We start from the raw sequence: 20,824 nt of genomic DNA, 5'->3' as shown, positions 1-20,824 counted from the left end.
TTTGTGTTGAATGTAGGCGTCTGTACTAAGAATTTAATTATCTAACACTTTTTGATAACAAAATGTGGAACAAGTTGAAGGGTGTGAATTGTCTCTGAAGGCACTGTATATTTGTTGTTATTCTCCATTACCCTCTTCTTCAATGATGACGGCCAATGATGCAATGCCCGCAGTGAAGTTGAAATAGAGCCAGGGTGGTGGATGTGTTTTTTCATGTCAGAAAAGTGTTTGGTGTGTTGTTGCTTCCTCGGTGTGAAGGGAGTGTTTAGAAGTGAGATCCAAACCTTCTGGTTCTGATGAGATTGTGTGCTGGATAACCAACGCACACACACACACACACACACACACACACACACACACACACACACACACACACACACACACACACACACACACACACATAGCCGCTCTAAATCCAAGTAATCTATTTAGGCTAAATTAATGTGTATAGTTTTGGTTTCCAAGACTGTTGATTGCAAACTTGGCAGCATGGATTGGAGACAGACTTGTATTTTTTCCTAGTACTTATTTTCAATTTCCATGGCAACTTTACAAATTGGTATGTATGCATGGACACTCAAAAGGTCAGAAGGCACTTTCTTTTCCAAACAGCTAGGCTGCCCATTACAGCTGAAACAGAGTAGTACCTAACCAACTGGTTTGCCCTAGACTTTGCCAGGCCCACAATCTGGAGGCCATGCACTGCAAACCTGTGCACGTGGCCGAGACACAAACACGCACGCACTCACATAGACGTTTGCTTAAGTAACCTTGTGGGGACCAAACAATTGATTCCCATTCAAAATCCTATTTCCCTCACCTTAACCCTAAACCTAACCCTAATTCTAACCTTAACCTTATTTGAAACCCTAACCCCTAAGCCTAAAATAGCCTTTTTCCTTGTGGGGACCTGCCAAATGTCCGAAGGATAGTAAAACCAAAAACACACATACTTGAGTGACCATTGAGAGCTTCAAGTTCCTTGGTGTCCACATCACCAACAAACTAGAATGTCTTGGTGTGTTTGGACCAGTCATGAAGAGTGCACGACAAAGCCTACTCCCCCTCAGGAAACTAAAAAGATTTGGCATGGGTCCTCAGATCCTCAAAAGGTTCTACAGCTGCAACATCGAGAGCATCCTGACTGGTTGCATCACTGCCTGGTACGGCAGTTGCTCGGCCTCCGACCGCAAGGCACTTCAGAGGGTAGTGCGTACGGCCCAGTACATCACTGGGGCAAAGCTGCCTGCCATCCAGGACCTCTACACCAGGCGGTGTAAAAGGAAGGCCTTAAAAATTGTCAAAGACCCCAGCCACCCCAGTCATAGACTGTTCTCTCTACTACCGCATGGCAAGCGGTACCGAAGTGCCAAGTCTAGGACAAAAAGGCTTCTCAACAGTTTTTACCCCCAAGCCATAAGATTCCTGAACAGGTAATCAAATGGCTACCCGGACTATTTGCATGTGTGGCCCCCCCCCCCCCCCCCCCCCCCCCCCCCCCCCCCCCCCCCCCCCTCTCTTACGCTGCTGCTACTCTCTGTTTATCATATATGCATAGTCAATTTAACTATACATTCATGTACATACTACTTCAATCAGCCCGACTAACCGGTGCCTGTATGTAGCCTCACTACTGTATATAGCCTCGCTACTGTTATTTTTTACTGTCTTTTTACTGTTGTTTTATTTATTTACTTACCTATTGTTCACCTAATACATTTTTTGCACTGTTGGTTAGAGCCTGTAAGTAAGCATTTATTTCACTGTAAGGTCGACACCTGTTGTATTCTTAGTTGTGGGGAAAGTGTGTGGGATGTTTGTCATAGATAGTTGATGTATTGCTTCCTGTGTCAGTGGAGGCTTTGAGCTGTTGAGAAGGAGGATGAAAGAGAAAATGCTGTCCTAGTGTCAGACCATCTTACAATCATGAATAGTTTGTGTTATTCTCCATTACCCTCCTCTTTAATGATGACAACCAATGATGCAGTTTAAATAGAGACAGGTGGGGGGTGGATCTGTTCTTTCATATCGGAGAAGTGTTCGGTTTGTTGTTTTCGCAGTGTGATGGGACTGTTTAGAAGTGAGATCCAAACCTTCCGCTTCATAAACCTTTCATCCGACCGATCGCACCCGGTCTCAAGACAACTGGGTCACAGTTGCCACCCTTATCCCACAAAGTAGTTGAATCAGTTGTCAACCAGGTAGAAAATCACCTCACACAACATCTCAGAAATAGTGTATAAATATCGCTGACTCTGGTCAACTTGAACAAATCATCATCACTATTATTTGGCCTTTTCCCCAGACTAAATCCTACTGATGGCAAAACTCCAGTCACAGCAGTGTCCTTCGCTTCTCTTTTTCTGCTTATTCAGAATGAAGTCGACTGTAAACAAATAGGATGCCAGCAATATGACCTCTCAACTTCCAGCTGTTGTAGAATGACCAGTAGGAAAGATATCTGGTGACATTTAATTTGCACATTCAAAATGAGCTAGCCACGCTTTACCCAGAGGGGGTCCAATCAACCTGCTTGTACTGTAGCTTGTCTATTTTACCACCACCTTTCCTTCCCTAGTTAACCACCTGGTATAGAAATGAAAGAGCTAGAGATGGTGCTTTCGTAGGTGCTCTGTCATTGAAAGTGAGTTTATTGAGGCTGCTTCAAATCATGTACGATATTTATTTTACATTTTATTTCACCTTTATTGAAACAGGTAGGCCAGTTGAGAACAAGTTCTCATTTACAACTGCGACCTGGCCAAGATAAAGCAAAGCAGTGCGACAAAAAACAACAACACAGAGTTACACATGAGATAAACATGAAGAGGCGCATGGACCTTGTAGCTGTAAATCCTGATTGACCCAGATTAGAAAGGCCTCTAGGTTTCTCCTGGATCTATCCAGAGAGGAACAGAAGCCGTCCTCCACCTTGGCCTGCCGGTGTAGCAGCACGATGTGTTGCTCGTTGTTATCGGTGCCCCCTCAGGAGTCACTGAGAGTAGGAGAACCGCACACTCTTTCGTTACCGTGAAACGTTTTATGCTGAGACCCCTCTATCTGCTTTACACAGAAGATTTGAGGAGGGAGGATGAGTAGAAGAGTGGATGAAGTTAATGAAAGAGAGATGTTTCCAGAATTCAGGGCTTTGTTGAGTTGAGACGTTTAGTAGAAATGTTAAGCGAATCAGCGAGCTCCACAGTCACTGGCCTTTTGACTCCCAAACTTTTCCAACAGACTTCAAACTGCTATTCGGACTGAAAAGTAGGGCACCTAATCATACTGCCAGCTTTCCCAACGAAAGCTATTTGAAAGGACAAAAATAAATGGGATCGTTCATTATATCATTCAGTCATGCAGAAAATTGTATTCAGTGCTCCAATAATATATGGACGTTTAATTTCATTCTTGAGTTCGATGGCTATGGAGTTCCAGACACTGGAGAAATGAACATGAGGGAGAACACTGTCATTTCTTTTGTTTTGCTCTCACTGGGTTGTTGTGCGTCACAAAGCATCAATAAAGCTATTAACGTGGCTTATTCCTTTCATGTTTATATCAGGGAACATGGAAAACAAATTTTGAGTGTTCATTCAGAATGGGTTTCCAAATTGAATCCTGTGTTATTTTCAATCAGTTCAAAAATAGACTTTCAAGTAGTGGTACAGATGATTGGGCTGCCAAGTGTATTATGCTTCATCTCCATTTTGAAAACAATCAAAAGATAGCATTTTGTACAGCAAAGTTTGATTGTAATGGCAATGATTATATTTCCAGTTTTTTAAGGAAACAGGAAATGCAAATGAGCATGCAATCACCAGACCCACACACATTAAGTAGTTCCACAAATCACATTACACACACACACACTCTTTTGTTCACAGAATGTATATTTGTACCACATATTTGTAAAAAGATGATTAACAGTGGTCTCGCTCTGTGTCTTCCCCATGCAGTATCCCAGCAACCTGGCATGGTGGGCTACGGCGACCCTGGCGTCATGACATCACCCCTTACCCCCACCTACCCCATCCAGCCCGGCCCTGCTCACATGAGCGCCTACCCTCCACCGCCCTCGTACTGCAACCACCCACCCCCGCCCTACGAACAGGTGTTCCGGACACCAGAGAAGAGGTAAAGGCTGCCGGTCACGGCGTCATTGACGGAGACCATTGGCGTCCCCTCCGTTTCTTCTCCTTCATGGTGACCTCATCGCGAGCAGAACTGACAGGACAAGGAGAGGAGGGGACATCTACAATCTGTCTGCCACTGTTATACCTTCACCATCAGACCAAGTCCTAGGGACAAGATACAGACAACCACCTTTAGAGACAAACTGGCTTCTGGGGACCTGTGCTGCAGGCGGTGGTCTTGTGGGGACCTGTGCTGCAGGCGGTGGTCTTCTGGGGACCTGTGCTGCAGGCGGTGGTCTTCTGGGGACCTGTGCTGCAGGCGGTGGTCTTCTGGACAAAGACGGGCTGAATTTATCTCCGGATCTCCATGGCTTGGATTTCACTGTCATTCACCCTTCCTCTATCTTGCCCACTTTTTTCACAAAAGCATAACTATCCACCTCAGTCTTTTCTGCTGGCAATGCCATCTTGATGGGCATGGTCTTGCCTGTGACTGTGATATGTACTGAGTCGCTCACAGACTCCTGTAGATGGGTGTTCATGCCACAGACACCAAACTGTGGAAGTCGATGACGAAAGCTTACCCAAGATCAGCACCTTGCTTTTAGATTCATATCGATTCAAGTAAACATTAGGGTAGAGAAGCTGATCCAGGACCGAGGGCATAAGACCAACCACTATCTAAACTGTACAGGAGCAATAGCAAATTTGAGTTGAAAGACACCTTGGAGAAGTTGAAAACAAAAGGCGTTTAAATGGCTTAAAAGGTTCAAAGACTTTCCTATTATGAGGCTGAATAATTGGGCTTCTCTCTGTAGCTGCCTGTGTTCGCCTAACACTGAGAAAATGTTAAATAGACAATAAACACTTGTCAGGATGCGTTGTGCAAATTGTGCCCATTTGCTGTGAAGGGAAAGGAAACCGACCTGGATTTATCGGACCTATTATGTGCGCTGGAGAGAGCGGTAATTATGAGAGGCCGATTTGTTTGCAACGTTTCATTCACATTATGGATGCGTGTGTGTATTCCTGTGGTGCTGACCGTGGCGATTCGGCGCTCTGGATCGGGACACCACAAACTGGCAGGGAATGTGTAGTTCAGTTGGTTGAGCATGGCGCTTGCAACACCAGGGTTGTGGGTTCGATTCTTATGGGGGACCAGTACAAAAAATGTCAGAAACTGTATGCGCTCCCTACTGTAAGTCACTCTGGATAATCACATCAATCAGACGGACCCCCAATTGAGACCAAGTCACGTGGTTTCAAATGACAATTTGTCAGTGACTGCATGGGTATGGTGAAACCTACCACAACTCTACCTACGCCATATTCTCTAAGCATCCATTTCCACTCGAAGCGAGATGTGATCCCCATAGAAGTTCAGCCATGGTTCTCAGATAGACTTCAGTTTGTACAGTAAGGAGCTCAACCAGAATGAGGATTAACCCAAAACTATATGTTTGTTTCACACACGCACGCAGGTTGCAACTGGATTACATTTTCCATATGGGAAGCTTTTCTGACTGATGGCCCATCCCAGTGAAACTGCTTACTTACCTGATTCTCAATATCTGTGCTGCAATAATCTCTAGACAAAGTCGTGGTAGTCACAAAAGCTAGCTGCACTCCTTCAGTAGCCTAGTTCGTCAAACACGATGTACCATCTGTTCGCCATTTAAACATCTCACGTCAGAATGGTGACGACCAACTGGTTCTGCGTAGGTAGGTACAGCGCTGTACACCTTTACTGTGGTAAAAATGGTTTTCATGTATGAATCTGAAACCCTTTCTGCATTTCAGAGAGTAAAAAAATGGTTTGCTTTCACATAAACAAGCTATCAAGCTCACATGTAGAATGTGTATGTGTACTAGAGGGCCCATGTCCCAATGATTGACCAGGTCCTCAAGCTGGCACTGACCATTTGGGTGAAAGTACCAGGATGTGTTCTTCTGTTTACACTTATTTGTCAGAGTGGATCAGGCACTCAACCCCTCCACAAAGGCAATCATGTGGAAATGTCCTAAGATAGGGCGTTGACTCTTTTCTGGGCAGGATATGGGACATTACCATCTGTTAAAACAGATCGAACTAACCACCCAGTGTTAACGATACAACTGTCATTGACTTGGAATGTCCTTCAGGATGTTGCTCCATTTGTAGATGTTAGCCGGCAAACTGGGTACGTAGACCCTATTAGAGCAGAACCAAGGAGGGAGATGTAATTTATGGTAAGTGTTACTATTGGATGATGTGTATACGTTTGGCTAATATGACATGTCTCTATTTGATAATTTAACTATGCAACCAAGGTTTAAAATGTAATTTGTAGAGCTAGAGTTAGGATTTGCTTTTACTGTTGTACCAGACGGTTGGTTTTCGCCATTTTACTTTACAAAAAAATCGAAATGATCCATCCATGATATGGTTAATAAAGTTTCCTTCCGATAGAAGTTAGTGTTCATTTATTCACTTTAAAGTTGTCCGTGACTGCCTTCTCACTGTTCAGTCGTGCTTTGAGATTGAAGGTTTTATACTTGGATGTCATTTTTGTTTCATGAAAATATGATCATCTGGATGGAAAACTGTTCCCCTCAGATACAATGTAGACCAAATGAATGAGACACTCCCTAAACATTCTATAGAATGGTATCCTCCTCTCTTGCTTGTATTCTTACAGAAAATCAGCCAGAAGCCACATTTCTCCTCATTAACTTGTATTGTACCGTTTTAGTAATGTAGTTCAATACCACTGCAGTTAAATACTCAAACACCGAGTCATCCCAGAATGTTAGCTTTGGGTGATTTAACAGTACAGATAACTCCAGGCAATGGCAGTCCTAACTTGGAAGTGATAGGTGGGCGTAATTCATGCTTATGTAACACTCACATTGGCCTGAGGTGGCTTTCTAAAGAACACTAATTGGCCAAACCCCGTTAGACTTCCTCCTACTCATATGTTAAATAAAGCCATCTGTTCGGTACCTCATATTGAGATGCACCACTTTGACTATTGACCAATGTTTTCCACCCCCAAAACCAAACGGTCAGTCCTCTAAAGGCAGGTAAGAATGCATTTTATTTAAGACATTGTACTGTAATCACTCGGTAAGTCAACAATCGAAGCCCGGTTTATTGTACACATTCACAATGTAACGCTGTTCGCCTGAAGGGAAACAATATCCACGGGAAAAGGTCAAAGCACAGTGACATACAAAAAGCCACGCCAATTTACTGTTAGACATTAACATTTGACTGACACGCACATTCCAAGGCTAATACATGTTTTCTGATGTCCCCATGCAAAGATGATTAGTCTCTAGGGAAGAGGGAGTAGCACTAAAAACTGGTGTGGGACAAGGATTAGAGATCGCATACAGAGAAGGAGATCTGGATAGGCATGCAGAGGCAAAGATCCACGAACAAAACAGCATTTTCTTCCCATTCACAACAAAACCCCAACACACATAGCGTTTACAGAGTTAAAGGCCCAGGGCTTTGGGGTGTTTTTCCTCCGTCCATGTGTCTGAAAAACCGGAGCGGGGAACAACATCCCTCCCCAGGTTGCAGTTCAGGGCTGACGGTTCCCTTCGTCAAGACGCCGGGGGTCCATCACACCCCAAACCCCCTCATCCAAGAGCCCTGCTCATCGCACTCTCCCAAATGTTCAGAATGGAAGGGGGGTGAGGTCCGTCTACGACGCAAAGGTTAAAGTTCAAATGCAGGGAAGCAGGAAGACTCAGGCTGGGTTAAATCTGACAGGTAGTGGATAGCCCCGGCCATACCTGGATAAGAGAGAATGGTTCATTTCAAATTCAATAAGGCGACATTACATGGCATCAACAGCAGCTAATGCTGAATTATTTCACAATTTACAACAGTCAAATACACAAGAAATCAATTAGCAAAATCTATAACTTTAAAACACATATTTGCTGTGAGTAAGGATGGAGAAAGAAACCAGGGTTTCATTACAAGCAGAGACAGTACAACCTAGGGTTGGGCCGTATACTGTATGCCAGGGTATTCTGAATTACCCGCTGATTTTCCAATACAGTTTAATAAATTAAAATGTGAACATTTTAAATAAATACCTGCAGTCAACGTGTGCATTAGATAATAGATAAAGCAGATCGCGTTAATCACGTCGCCTGTTAGATTATTTTTCATTCGTGAGGTGAGTCACTCCTGCAGCGCAATTTAAGTGAGGTGATCAAGTTACACTTGTAAAAATACAAAACTGAAATACCACATTTACATAAGTATTCAGACCCTTTACTCAGTACTTCGTTGAAGCACCTTTGGCAGAGATTAGAGCCTCGAGTCTTCTTGGGTAGGAGGCTACAAGCTTGGTGCACCTGTATTTGGAGAGTTTCTCCCATTCTTCTTTGCAGATCCTCTCAAGCTCTGTCAGGTTGGATGGGGAGCGTCACTGCACAGCTATTTTCAGGTCTCTCCAGAAATGTTCAATCAAGTCCGTGCTCTAGCTGGGCCACTCAAGGACATTCAGAGACTTGTCCCGAAGCCACTCCTGCGGTGTCCTAGCGGTGTGCTTAGGTTCGCTGTCCTGTTGGAAGGTGAACCAGTCTGAGGTCCTGAGCTCTCTGGAGCAGGTTTTCATCAAGGATCTCTGTGTACTTTGCTCTTTCCCTCAATCAAGACTAGTCTCCCAGTCCCTGCCACTGAAAAACATCCCCGCAGCATGATGCTGCCACCACCATGCTTCACCGTAGGGATGGTGCCAGGTTTCCTCCAGACGTGATGCTTGGGATTCAGGCCAAAGAGTTCAATCATATTTTTATCAGACCGTGGTCTGAGAGTTCTTTAGGTGCCTTTTGGCAAAATCCAAGCGGGCTGTCATGTGCCTTTTACTGGAGGAGTGAATTCCATCTGGCCACTGTTCCATAAAGGCCTGATTGGTGGAGTGCTGCTGAGATGGTTGCCCTTCTGGAAGGTTCTCCCATCGCCCCAGAGGAACTCTGGAGCTCTGTCAGAGTGACCATCCTGTTCTTGGTCACCTCCCTGACCAAGGCCCTTTTCCCCAGATTGCTCAGTTTGGCTGGGCGGGCAGCTCAAGGAAGAGCCTTGGTGGTTCCAAACTTCTTCCATTTAAGAATGATGGAGGCCACTGTTCTCTTGGGGACCTTCAAATGTGCAGAAATGTTTTGGTACCTTCCCCAGATCTGTGCCTCGACACAATCCTGTCTCGGAGCTCTACGGACAATTCCTTCGACCTCATGGCTTGTTTTTTTTGCTCTGACATGCACTGTCAACTGTGGGACCTTATATAGACAGGTATGCGCCTTAGTAAATTCAATTGATTGGATATGATTTACAACAGGTGGACTCCAATCAAGTTGTAGAAACATCAAGGATGATCAATAGAAATAACCTGAGCTAAATTTTTATTCTTATAGCAAAGGGTCTGAATACTTATTTACATAAGGTACAATTTTTTTAAATATACATTTGTAATGGGGAATTGTGTATAGACTTACAAATGTGTTATTTAAACCATTTTAGAATAAGGCTGTAAGGTAACAAAATGTGGGAAAAGGAAAAGGGTCTGAATACTTTCCGAATACACTGTATATAACTACTAGGTTAACTATCTAAGATGTGCCAAATAAATCTCTCCAGCTGGGTTTTTTCTCAACTTCCTAACATTAGTGGCTAATGTTCGCTTGCAATATCAAGCTTCTTGGTAACAGCAGAGACAATCCCCTCCTGCTGTGTAATATTTATTTTGTGCGTTATACAAACAGAGTTCCCCATGAAGCTGGTTGAGAGAATGCAAAGAGCTGTCAAGGTGGCTACTTTCAAGAATGTCAAATATATATAATATAACACTTTTTTTGGTTACTACATGATTCCATATGTGTTGTTGCATAGTTTTGATGTCTTCACTAATATTCTACAATGTAGAAAATAGTACAAATAAAGAAAAACCCTTGAATGAGGCGTGTCCAAACTTTTGACTGGTACTGTACTTGCATAACCTCATGAGCTGGGTTGTCTGTCTTGGTAGTTAATTTTTCATGCACTCGTTAGCATTTACCTAGCATCCACTATGGGGCTTCCTTAGTACTTGTTAGCATTCTGGTAGATGTTTACATGCTAATTTCTTTTGGCGCCCCCTGTCTGCACTACCGGTAATACTGTCTATCCCAGGATGGCACAGGCACGGTATGATGGCACGGAAATCAGGATACGGCACGGAAATCAGGATACAGCCCAACCATACAAGCTTGGCTTACAAATCACTCACCACTCGTCATGGAGTTATTTATCATTGTGAATGAACAAAACCTTCTCAAATCTCTTTGAAATATTTCAAAGAGCTGAACATGGACTTGTAACACTGTGGGTACAACAGTAATGTGAAATATTACATGTATTCTGTTATTACATACAAGACATGAACATTCAATATTGTAGGTTGTAGAGTCAACATGGGCCCATATATTACTAATAAAATTAAGCTGCTGCAATATTTTTTACCAGACTGTATCAGTGGAAGATTAATTCAGGCAGGGATGGGAAAAGGGAGCGTACGTGTTTGTGTGTGTGTGTGTGTGAGAGAGAGAGAGGGAGACGAAGGGGGTCAAGACCAACCAATCACAGCCCACAAATCTACTCGGACGTGGGCAGCAACTGGTTGCCATGGAGATGTGGCGGTAAAACGTCAGGCAAGACGTTTCATGTGGCTGCACACAACACGTGGAGGGGATGGGGGGGGACAAAGCTGGCATAGGGAAACCTCACCAGTGGACCAATGGCAGAACCAAACAGAGGCCAATCATTGCCAAATTGAAGGTAACCTACAGTGCCTTTGGAAAGTATTCAGACCCTTTGACCTTTTCCATATTTTGTTACGTTACAGCATTATTCTAAAATTGAGAATTGTTTTAAGGATGATCAATGGAAACAGAATGCACCTGAGCTTGAGTCTCATAGCAAAGGGTCTGAATACTTATGTAAATAAAGTTTTTTTGTATAAAAACTTGTTTTCGCTTTGTCATTATGGGGTATTTGTGTGTAGATTGCTGAGGATTTGTATTTATTTAATCCATTTTAGAATAAGGCTGTAATGTAACGAAATGTGGAAAAAGTCAAGGGGTCTAACGTCTGAATACTTACCGAAGGCACTGTAATTGCCACTCTCAGAATATTTGGACTGTGCCCGTTGACAGGTTTTATGATGTAAGATCAGCCTTTCCTGACCAGCTGCTAAAGTTATCAAAGTTGACTTCACACCCTCACACAACATTTAACAGATTATAATTATAGAAAAAAAAATGATTAAAATATTAAGTCAGTTATCACCCTGTCATAGTGAGGCAGAGAGCTTTAAGTCTCAGGAAGGTTCAGAGAGGTAAGAGCAAAAGCCTCACTAGCTCATTAAACATGACTTCGTGCAGAAGTCGTTGAGTGCACTTCTTTTCCTAAATACATTGTTATCAAATAATTTCACATGCCATGGAACATTAGAATTGCTAACTGAATATGTTAATCGTGTGTGAAATTTCCAGTAGTGGGTCAATCTCTCAGTTGTATTAGCAGACACTATGTGTGACAACTCTCAGTTCAGTTACAATGAGAGAGCAGGGCTCCTCAAATCTCATTAACAGAGGTACAGAGGCTCCTCTCTTATCTCCCTCTTTTACTACACTGAATGAGGGATGAGTCTAGTGGTGGAAAAAGTACACAATTGTCATACTTGAATAAAAGTAAAAAGTGAAAGTATATGTAATAAATCAAATTCCTTATATTAAGCAAACCAGATGGCACGATTTTATTTTTAAATTTACTGACACAGAGGGGCACACTCCCACTCTCACGCAAGGCTGCCCGTCATTACGCACACCTGTCACCGCCATTACGCGCAGCTGAGCTATATCGGACTCCCCTGGACGCCATTATCTTGTTGATTACCCCCTCTATATCTGTGTGCTCCTCCGTTTATTCCCTGTGTCAGCATTGACATCGGTATTGTTCCCCTGTCCAAACACTGTTCCTGTTCTGTTTCATGTCCGTTGTTTCATTAAAATGTTCACTCCCTGTACCTGCTTCTCGTCTCCAGCGTCGGTCTTTACAGAATGCTGACACCACTAAAAGAAGCATCAGGGAGTTTTGGTTTTTGTTTTGGTTGGTGATGTCGGGTCTGGGTGCCGTCGCCGATGGAACCAGGGGTACCTCAGCTAGCTCGTCGGGCTTCCGCGCCTTAGCTAGCACGAGAGGTCTTCTTGCCTTGGTGGGCTCGGCAGGCACCCACCCCACGTCATGCTTCAGCCGTTCCAACAGTCTTGAAGGAGTTCCCACATATGCTGAGCACTTGTTGGCTGTTTAACACTTTTTTGGTTACTACACGTCTCCATATGTGTTATTTCATAGTTTTGATGTCTTAGCTATTATTCTACAATGTAGAACATAGTACAATTAAAGAAAAACCCTTGAATGAGTAGGAGTGTCCAAACTTTTGACTGGTACCGTACATATGTAAAGCAAATTCAGTCTGCATTTTCTCGGAAATTACAGAGTGGTTATTACATTGATTGAATGGGAAGAAGAGAAGGCAGGAAAATGTCACGTATTTTGGGGATGTTTCTGTCTGCTTAAGGGGTGTAAATAAAAGTTTCACCTTCAAACAGAGAGTACGGTCTGTCTGGGATTCTGCAGCCGTGGGTTCCGTAGTCCAGACACCACTCAGCAAACTGGGAAAAAATGAGGACCAATGTGATTACTGGAACATAAGGTTGAACATGAAAAACAATAGATTATGCTGTATGTTACCATACTTGGAAAAATGAATAAATAAATATGTGAACCATGCATGCAGTAATTCAAAAAATCCTGAGGATCGGATAAATGAATGCACAAATTAATTTATCAAAATTTATTGAGTCATTCACTGACAACCGGATTTCACACCGAGACAATACATATCGATGCAAGCAAGCGACAACGCAGACATAACACCATAACATAGGCTATATTATAAAAGCAAGAAAGCAATGAATGAAATCCGACTGAATGACTCATCATACACTGACTTTTTGTCAGTAAGAAGAATGGCCTTCAATATTGGCCAATGGTACAATACATGTCACGATAAAGAATTCTGTGTCACAGAGTGTAGTCGTGTCTTTAGCAGGCTTGTTTAGGGCAGGCTGCCTACGCTGTACTGCATGTGTGGGCCAATCCTTCCTTCCCATCTCATTCAAACAGAGGAAGAAGATCTGAAGGAGCTCCACAGCCCCTCATCACACACACACACACGTGTTGTGTTACCTTGCAGGCGCGGTAGAGGTACTTCTTCTCCTGGGTGAGCTGGTAGAGGGTGAGGAAGGAGTAGGCGTTGCCCGCCGTGCCGTGACAGATACCGTAACCTTTCCTCAGCAGGCCTCTCTGTCAGATCACCTCCCCCACACTCCACAGCATCCTTCAGGTACTTCTCATCCTTAAACACCTGGAGGGAGGGAGGAAAGGGGAGACATGACATTAGACTCATGGCCAATTCCAAACCCCATCTGAAATCCAACCCCCAACCTACCACATACACGTGTGGGGATCGGAAAGGATTTGATGTAAGAAACATGGTATTAGAGTACTTTCCTCTTGCCCTGCTATTTAGACATCTGTAATGTTCTTCATGTACACCTAATCAATGGCCCTTACATTACATAGTGAGACTGAAATAGCCAGAGATACAGTATCAAATCAATTAACTGTGTTTCAGAAAGCACATTTTACCTCATCATTTGTAACAGCGCTTTACAGATACCAAGCCTAAAACCCCAAAGAGAAAGCAATGCAGATGCAAATTGGTTAGGAAAAACTCCCTAGAAGGCAGGTGATACGCACATTGTATTCCTTCATGAAGTTAATGGACCAAAGAGACATGAAATGACCCTGCACCGCACGTGTGTGTGTGTGTGTGTGTGTGTGTGTGTGTGTGTACCCCCCTGAACGTGAGTGTGTGTATTCATGCCACACTACGACTGATGAAATACATGTTGTGTGTCAAGAGATGAAGCGTTTATCCGGGGAAATCTCCTCTCCTCACACAACACATGCTCAAAATGCTCACCACATGATCTCCATTCCTTCTTTCGCTCCTTCTATTAGTCATTTCAAAGGGAGAGTGTGCGTTTTCAGACCTGCTGTGAGAGTCAGCTTGTAAGAGGCCATGCTGAGCACAGCAGAAAAACAGCCCATTACTCAATAAGACCTCTTGAAATTGACTGTGGTATTAAACCAGCAGACTAGCATGTCAAAGCTGGGATGTAGTGCTTGTTTAAATTCAGTCGGTAATCAAAGTGTGACACCGGGGCCCGTAGTGATCCTAGTGCTGATCTGGGATCAGGCCTCCACTGTCCGTATAATATCATGCATCCTACTGTGAGTCGCTTTGTGAAAAGGGGCCTTGGTCCTACAGTGCACCTGATATCCACTAGGGGTCACTGTGGGTTGTGTATTTGTCCTAGGCGACGAGCCACGGCGCCGGAGCATTGAGATGCAGCAGGAGCTGTTAAGTTCGTTACCTCCAGCTATAGATTTAATTCTCTTTCCTGGGTGATTCCATGCAATTATTTGAGAGTGGCAGAGCTGGAGGCATTAGAGGAGAGGGCCTGGTTCACTGCTATCTCTCAGTCCTCTGTATGAGAGAGTAGCTGAGTGCTATAATGGAACTCATGGGGTTAGTTAACGTGATATTGATATTAGGAAAACAAACGAGCCCTAATATCGTGAGAGTGTAGTCATGAGGTTTAGAGAGCCGTGCTAGAGAGGAGAGAGAGAGGTGTTCGAGTGTTTCAATCCAAAATCCTTTCAGATCTACTTGAAGAGACATTACTACCGTGTGTGTCCCTCACCTTGTGTGCCATGATGAGCATGTGCACCACTCCTGGCGCCCCGTGGCACCAGTGCACCAGCCGGTCCGTCTCGTTGCTTAGCGACGATGGGTAGTTCCCAGAGCGGAACTTTTTGTGGCGGACGTAGTCCACACTGGGCCGCACCAACTCAGATAGGACTTCCTGGTTCACTTTAGCACTGGGCTGAGAGAGGTCGAGCAAGGGAGAGAGACAGAGAAAGAAAAAAGACCAAGAGAAAGAGATAGGGGGAGGGAGGAAAAAAAGAGGGAATGAAAGAGAGAGAGAACGAGAGAGATAACGAAAGAGAGAGAGAGAGAGAGAAAGGGAGAGACCGAGAGAGAGAGGAGAGGGGAGAGAGATATAGGTACCAATTAAATAAAATCCATATCCACATCCTTTGTAGAAATATCATGGTAACAATATGGAGGCACAAGTTCAGGGGACATGAAGACAGGTGGTGTAACTATTGTGGAATACTGACATCTAATAACACAGTATGCTGAAATCTGATGATATGCATATCACAATCATCCTTATCGCGATGAACAATTAATACCCAACATATCACCTGGTCTGAAACATCCCAAGCCTTACACTTCAGCTTTAAATGCAGCAGGTTTGTCAGATGTTACATTTATGAGAGAACGTCAGGCATTTTAAAATGCGGGCCATTTTAACTGGGTTTCATTAAGAGACTAACTAAATCCAGTCAAATCAAAGAGAAATCCATTATCCCAAATAGCACTCAGCAGTGTTCAATATGCACTTGATGGGTTTTTACTGCACAGAGAGAGATGAATTAGAGGCAAGTGACAGAGAGAATTTATGACAAGGACAATCTTTTGATTTGGCTCGAGAGAAAGAAAAGAAAGACCATGCTGAGAAACATGGCCTACGGGAGAGAAGACTGCTGTTAGATAATAACACAGCCAGAGACAGGGAGGGAGGGAGCTGTTGGATATGAATACTGTCAGAGAGGAGGAGAGGAGGAGGAAGGAAGGAGAGAGGACTGCTATTAACGAAAATTACAGCCAGAAAGAGAGGAAGAGGGAGAGAACTGCTGTTGAAGAATATTACAGTCAGAAAGAGAGGAAGAGGGAGAGGACTGCTGTTAAAGAATATTACAGCCAGAAAGAGAGGAAGAGAACTGCTGTGAAAGAATATTACAGCCAGAAAGAGAGGAAGAGGAGGGAGAGGACTGCTGTTAAAGAATATTACAGCCAGAGAAGGAAGGATGGAGGAGAGAAGACTACCGTTAGAGAATGTTAGAGCGAGGGAGATCAGACAGAAAGGAGAGAGCGTCTGTTAGACATTAGACAGAAAGGAGAGGAGGAAAAAGGATGAAGCAGGAGAGAGGGAAGAGAGAGAGCTACTGTTACTAATCGGAGAGAAGAGAAAGAAAGGAAGGATGGATGGTTGGAAGATGGGTGTGTGTGTGTGTTACGTCTGAGTATAGGTGTAGCAGAGCATGTCCACGTGCGTCACAATGACGCACCGCACTTATTCTCACACATGCTCACACACATGCACGCACGCACACACACACTGCATTGCTCTAACACACAGGGAAGATAATGCATATACACAATCTATTTACTCAAAGCAGCTGGGCACACACACACACACACACAGAGAGCAAATGGTAGTGGTTATCATCGAACACAAAAAGGAATCAAGTTGTTAACATTGATAACTGTGTGCCCTGAGAGTGAGTTGGCAAAAACATTTTGAAATTGAGCCTTTTAGAGCGAGAAACACAGGCCTAAATGGAGGTAGTCCAACAGCTTGGGGATTACTAAATAATTCATTTCCTGTTGGGTTCGGTCCAGGCCGCTATCAGGGACATTTGCAGGGCAGTGTTCTCGTGGTTACGGGTACGCCAATGCCAGATTGGAGTTGTTACAAGGCAAAATCTATATGAGCTTTCAGTTGTGCAACAGGGGACAACAATGCATCACAGGTAGTGGCAGAGATGCTCTGGTCCCTCGTTCACATATGAGGGCGGGAGGGTTTATCAGGGAGTGCTGCAGCACCCTCAACACCCCTACTTCCCACGGCTATGTTTCACATTTCAAAGAGTGATCGATAGATAGATGGAAACAAACTTTCATAAGTTCCAAATAAGACGTGTCCAATTTTGGATTGGGAGCCCCTTGTAAATGCTCGGGGGAGAAATACTCACACGAACGGGCGTACTAGCGTACGCCTACACACACATCTTTGTAATTTAGCTCTTATCGAGCGACTCACAGTTAGATGCATTGATCTTAAGGTAGCTAAGAGAGACAACCGCAGTCATAGTAAGCCAATATCTTCCTCATTAAGAATCTATCAGCAAAGTCAGTGCTAGTACATACTGTACACACACACACACACACACACACAATTCCCAGGCCTGCGGTTGTTTACATGCATTTCCTAGTTTGGCTGGTGGCAGTCCTTCCTCTGTTCATGTTTTAATGAGGGTCGTGTGGGTCTCAAATATTTGCAAAGCTGTAAACACCTACGGTGTGTGTGTGTGTGTGTGTGTGTGTGTGTGTGTGTGTGCCATAGCCCTATAGAGTTTGAAAGGGGGAAGAGGTGGGGGTACAGAGCCCTGTGGCTCCAGTCATCGGGAGCATTTCAATAGTCTAACGTGGCTTCCTCTCCTCGCTTCCTTCCCTTCTACTGATAGTTGAAAGCAACATGGCAGGTCCATTGCTAGTTAATGATTACCAGTAGAGCCGTCCTGTATGGCTCAGTTGGTAGAGCATGACGCTCGCAACTTGGATTGCCATCCATCTTTAAAATGGACGCACATGACTGTAGGTGGCGTTGGATAAAAGGGTCTGCTAAATGCCATATATTATATTACAGATCTAAAAAAGTCCCCAGTGCAACCTGGGAACTCGTTTTGGGCGGCATCATTACTCCCAATCACCGCCCTCCTCCCCAGGGGCAGATGATGCATGGCCAGCCAATCCCAAGAGAGGAGAGGCATGCTGATAGTGCCAGCACTACAGGAGGATCATGGAAACATTTCTAAAAGAGAAGCACATGGCCCAGCACAGATAGAACGCTGACTACTCTCCACTGGGGATCAAAGATCAGCTACTTTCCTCCACTCTGGCCTTTAAAAACTCTGAGAGGCAGATTACATATCCAACACATGGTCCCATGGCCTCTGACAGCCTCTGGAAGCCTCCAATACTAATGGGTGAAGATAGGGATTAGGACTAGCTAGCCTCCATAGGTGGCTGGTGTCATCATGGAATCTTCTATGGTGGCTTGTAAGCCGTCCTGGCCTTACTTTTTGTCATAGATACCATTGAGTTACATGGACTTTTAATTTATTGGTTGTGTAATTACATTGTAAATACACAGTAATTAGGCTATTTTGTATATATCTTTCATTGTACAACTGAGCAAAGATATTCTAGTTACCAAATAGCTGCAGATAAACTAGATAAAAAGTTAGGCTAATGTAAGGGGTTCCCTTAACCTACATAGTTACTCTGCATGTGCAGAGCCGTGGTGTAGTGGGAACACCTACATTATATACACAGAGTGCACAAAACATTAGGAACGCTTTCTTAACATTGAGTTGCACCCCCTTTGGCCCTCAGAACAGCCTCAATTCATCGGGGCTTGGACTCTACAGGGTGTCGAAAGCGTTCCACAGGGATGCTGGCCCATGTTGACTCCAATGCTTCCCACAGTTGTGTCAAGTTCGCTGGATGTCCTTTGGGTGGTGGATCATTCTTGATACGCACGGGAAACTGTTGAGCGTGAGAAACCCAGCAGCGTTGCAGTTCTTGACACACTCAAACCGGTGCGCCTGGCACCATACCCCTTTCAAAGACACAGAAATAATTTTGTCTTGCCCATTCACTCTCTGAATGGCACACATACACAATCCATGTCTCAATTGTCTCAAGGCTTAAAAATCCTTCTTTAACCGGTCTCCTTCATCTACAATGATTGAGGTGGATTTAACAAGCAACATCAATAAGGGATAATAGCTTTCACCTGGATTCACCTGGTCAGTCTATGTCATGGAAAGAGCAGGTGTCCTAATGTTTTGTGCACGTATAACGAAATCTTGTGCAGAAATATATTTCTTAAATCCATCATAAAACTTCTCCTCCCTGACTAATTTAACTAATGGAGGCACATCAGTGTTACAAGCACCATGGGGGAACAAAACAACTCACAAATGATTTTAAATAGGTTATTTTTCCCTAAAATATAAAAATGTATCGAGGTACACCCGCCCCTGCCATAAAATCCAAGAACATTGATCATTAAAAAAGCATATTAATCCATATAAAAAGCGAATGAATCCATATTAATCCACCGTGGTAATGGGAGCGTAGGAGGTTGATGCCACTCTAGGATCTCATTATGGGATGTTGTTGTTCGGATCCTGAATAATTGATCTTTTTTTTTTTTTTTCCTGTGATAAATGATTAATCAATTCAGGTGAGGGCTAATCCATCTCCTGGGTGAATTTAGATTACACATCATGATCATAAACAGCATCTCGCTGAAACAAAACATGGATATAAGCCAACCAGGAACCAGCGGTTTTAGCATGAGTCCCAAATCCCCAGGAGATACTATGAAAACCTGCAGACTTACAGATAGGGAAATAGGGATACCTAGTCAGTTGTACAACTGAATGCATTCAACTGAAATGTGTCTTCCGCATTTCGGAGCATCAGAATGAAAAGATCTGGTATCGGATTAGGAGCAACTCCCTTAAGGAAAAGCGGTAAATAAATTATATTATTAGAAACATGAAATAAGAGACTTACTACAGTGCCTTTGTATGCTATACTGTAATACCTTGTAATATGCATTAATGAGACAGCAGTCAAATCTACTCACTGATTGATATCATATGCTAAAGATAATGTTTAAAGATAATGTGTTCAACTCACCTGCATCAGCATACAGTAGATGCCCGCCAGACCATGGGCGGCGCCAACGTACTGCTTCTTGTGCCACTCGTAGAGCAGTGGGCACTTCTCCGCCTTCTTCTCCTCTTTGGCCATGTTCTTCCCCGACTCCAAGATGGCCGTCACAACCTGCAAAGACACCAACAGGAAGTGGGTTAGCCTCCCTCCCGTCTGTTTCAATAGGTTTGGAAGAGATACTGTACTTGCATGTGAGACCCCGTCCAAAGACACTAACTACCGTAACTAACAAACAGCAAAGTTCAACGGGTCAATTCTCATTTGCATTCCTGTCAGTTGACTTGAACGCGACAGTTTCTCCATGGGAGTGCAATTAAACCCCTGAATTGATTGATATCTCCAAGAGAGAGACGGAGAAACAGAATGGAAATGTGATTTGACAGATCTCTGCTGCTGCTCCCTCTACCCTGCTGTTAGTATGCAGACTAGAGGTTGAGAAAGAGAGAAAGAAAGAAAAGGTGCATGCGTCTGAACACACATGTGCACGCGCGTTGGTATGCACTAGTACCCGTTGAGAGGCAGATTGAACAGAACAGGAGGGACGCAGGCAGGCAGCAGACAGACATGTCCTGGTGTTTTACACACACACACGTCCAAGAAGTCTAAACTCTGTCTGTAGAGCACTTTACAATCACTTCCTCCCTCACATTCTGGGCTGAGGACACACACATCCTGGGCTGAAGCCCTCTCCCCCCAGAGCCAGACACCTAATGCCAGCACCCCCCTATCCACATCGATGGGACCGCAGTGGAGAAGGTGGAAAGCTTCAAGTTCCTCGGCGTACACATCACTGACAAACTGAAATGGTCCACCCACACAGACAGTGTGGTGAAGAAGGAGCAACATCGCATCTTCAACCTC

General features: G+C 44.0%; 2 protein-coding genes across 2 annotated transcripts in view; one reads left to right on the top strand and one right to left on the bottom strand.

The window, feature by feature from the left end:
• Positions 1 to 7,088, top strand: part of LOC111953293 (VOPP1 WW domain binding protein) — a 106,693-nt gene extending 99,605 nt beyond the window's left edge. The window contains exon 5 of the mRNA XM_023972477.2: positions 3,957 to 7,088. Within this exon, the coding sequence (XP_023828245.1) occupies positions 3,957 to 4,138 (182 nt within the window). The 3' untranslated portion in view covers positions 4,139 to 7,088. The remainder of the gene's footprint in view (positions 1 to 3,956) is intronic.
• Positions 7,089 to 7,240: 152 nt separating this feature from the next.
• Positions 7,241 to 20,824, bottom strand: part of LOC111953292 (lanC-like protein 2) — a 54,864-nt gene continuing 41,280 nt past the window's right edge. Inside the window, exons 6-10 of the mRNA XM_023972476.2 lie at positions 19,928 to 20,074; positions 15,006 to 15,188; positions 13,423 to 13,600; positions 12,773 to 12,845; positions 7,241 to 7,916 (exon numbers count right to left, since the gene is read on the bottom strand). Coding sequence (XP_023828244.1) covers positions 12,838 to 12,845; positions 13,423 to 13,600; positions 15,006 to 15,188; positions 19,928 to 20,074 — 516 coding nt within the window. The 3' untranslated portion in view covers positions 7,241 to 7,916; positions 12,773 to 12,837. The remainder of the gene's footprint in view (positions 7,917 to 12,772; positions 12,846 to 13,422; positions 13,601 to 15,005; positions 15,189 to 19,927; positions 20,075 to 20,824) is intronic.

This window comes from Salvelinus sp. IW2-2015, linkage group LG27 (genome assembly GCF_002910315.2).
Source record: "Salvelinus sp. IW2-2015 linkage group LG27, ASM291031v2, whole genome shotgun sequence".
Classification (NCBI taxonomy): Eukaryota; Metazoa; Chordata; class Actinopteri; order Salmoniformes; family Salmonidae; genus Salvelinus; species Salvelinus sp. IW2-2015.
Note: the sequence above shows the minus strand (reverse complement) of the source record. Positions and strands in the feature narration are given on the sequence as shown.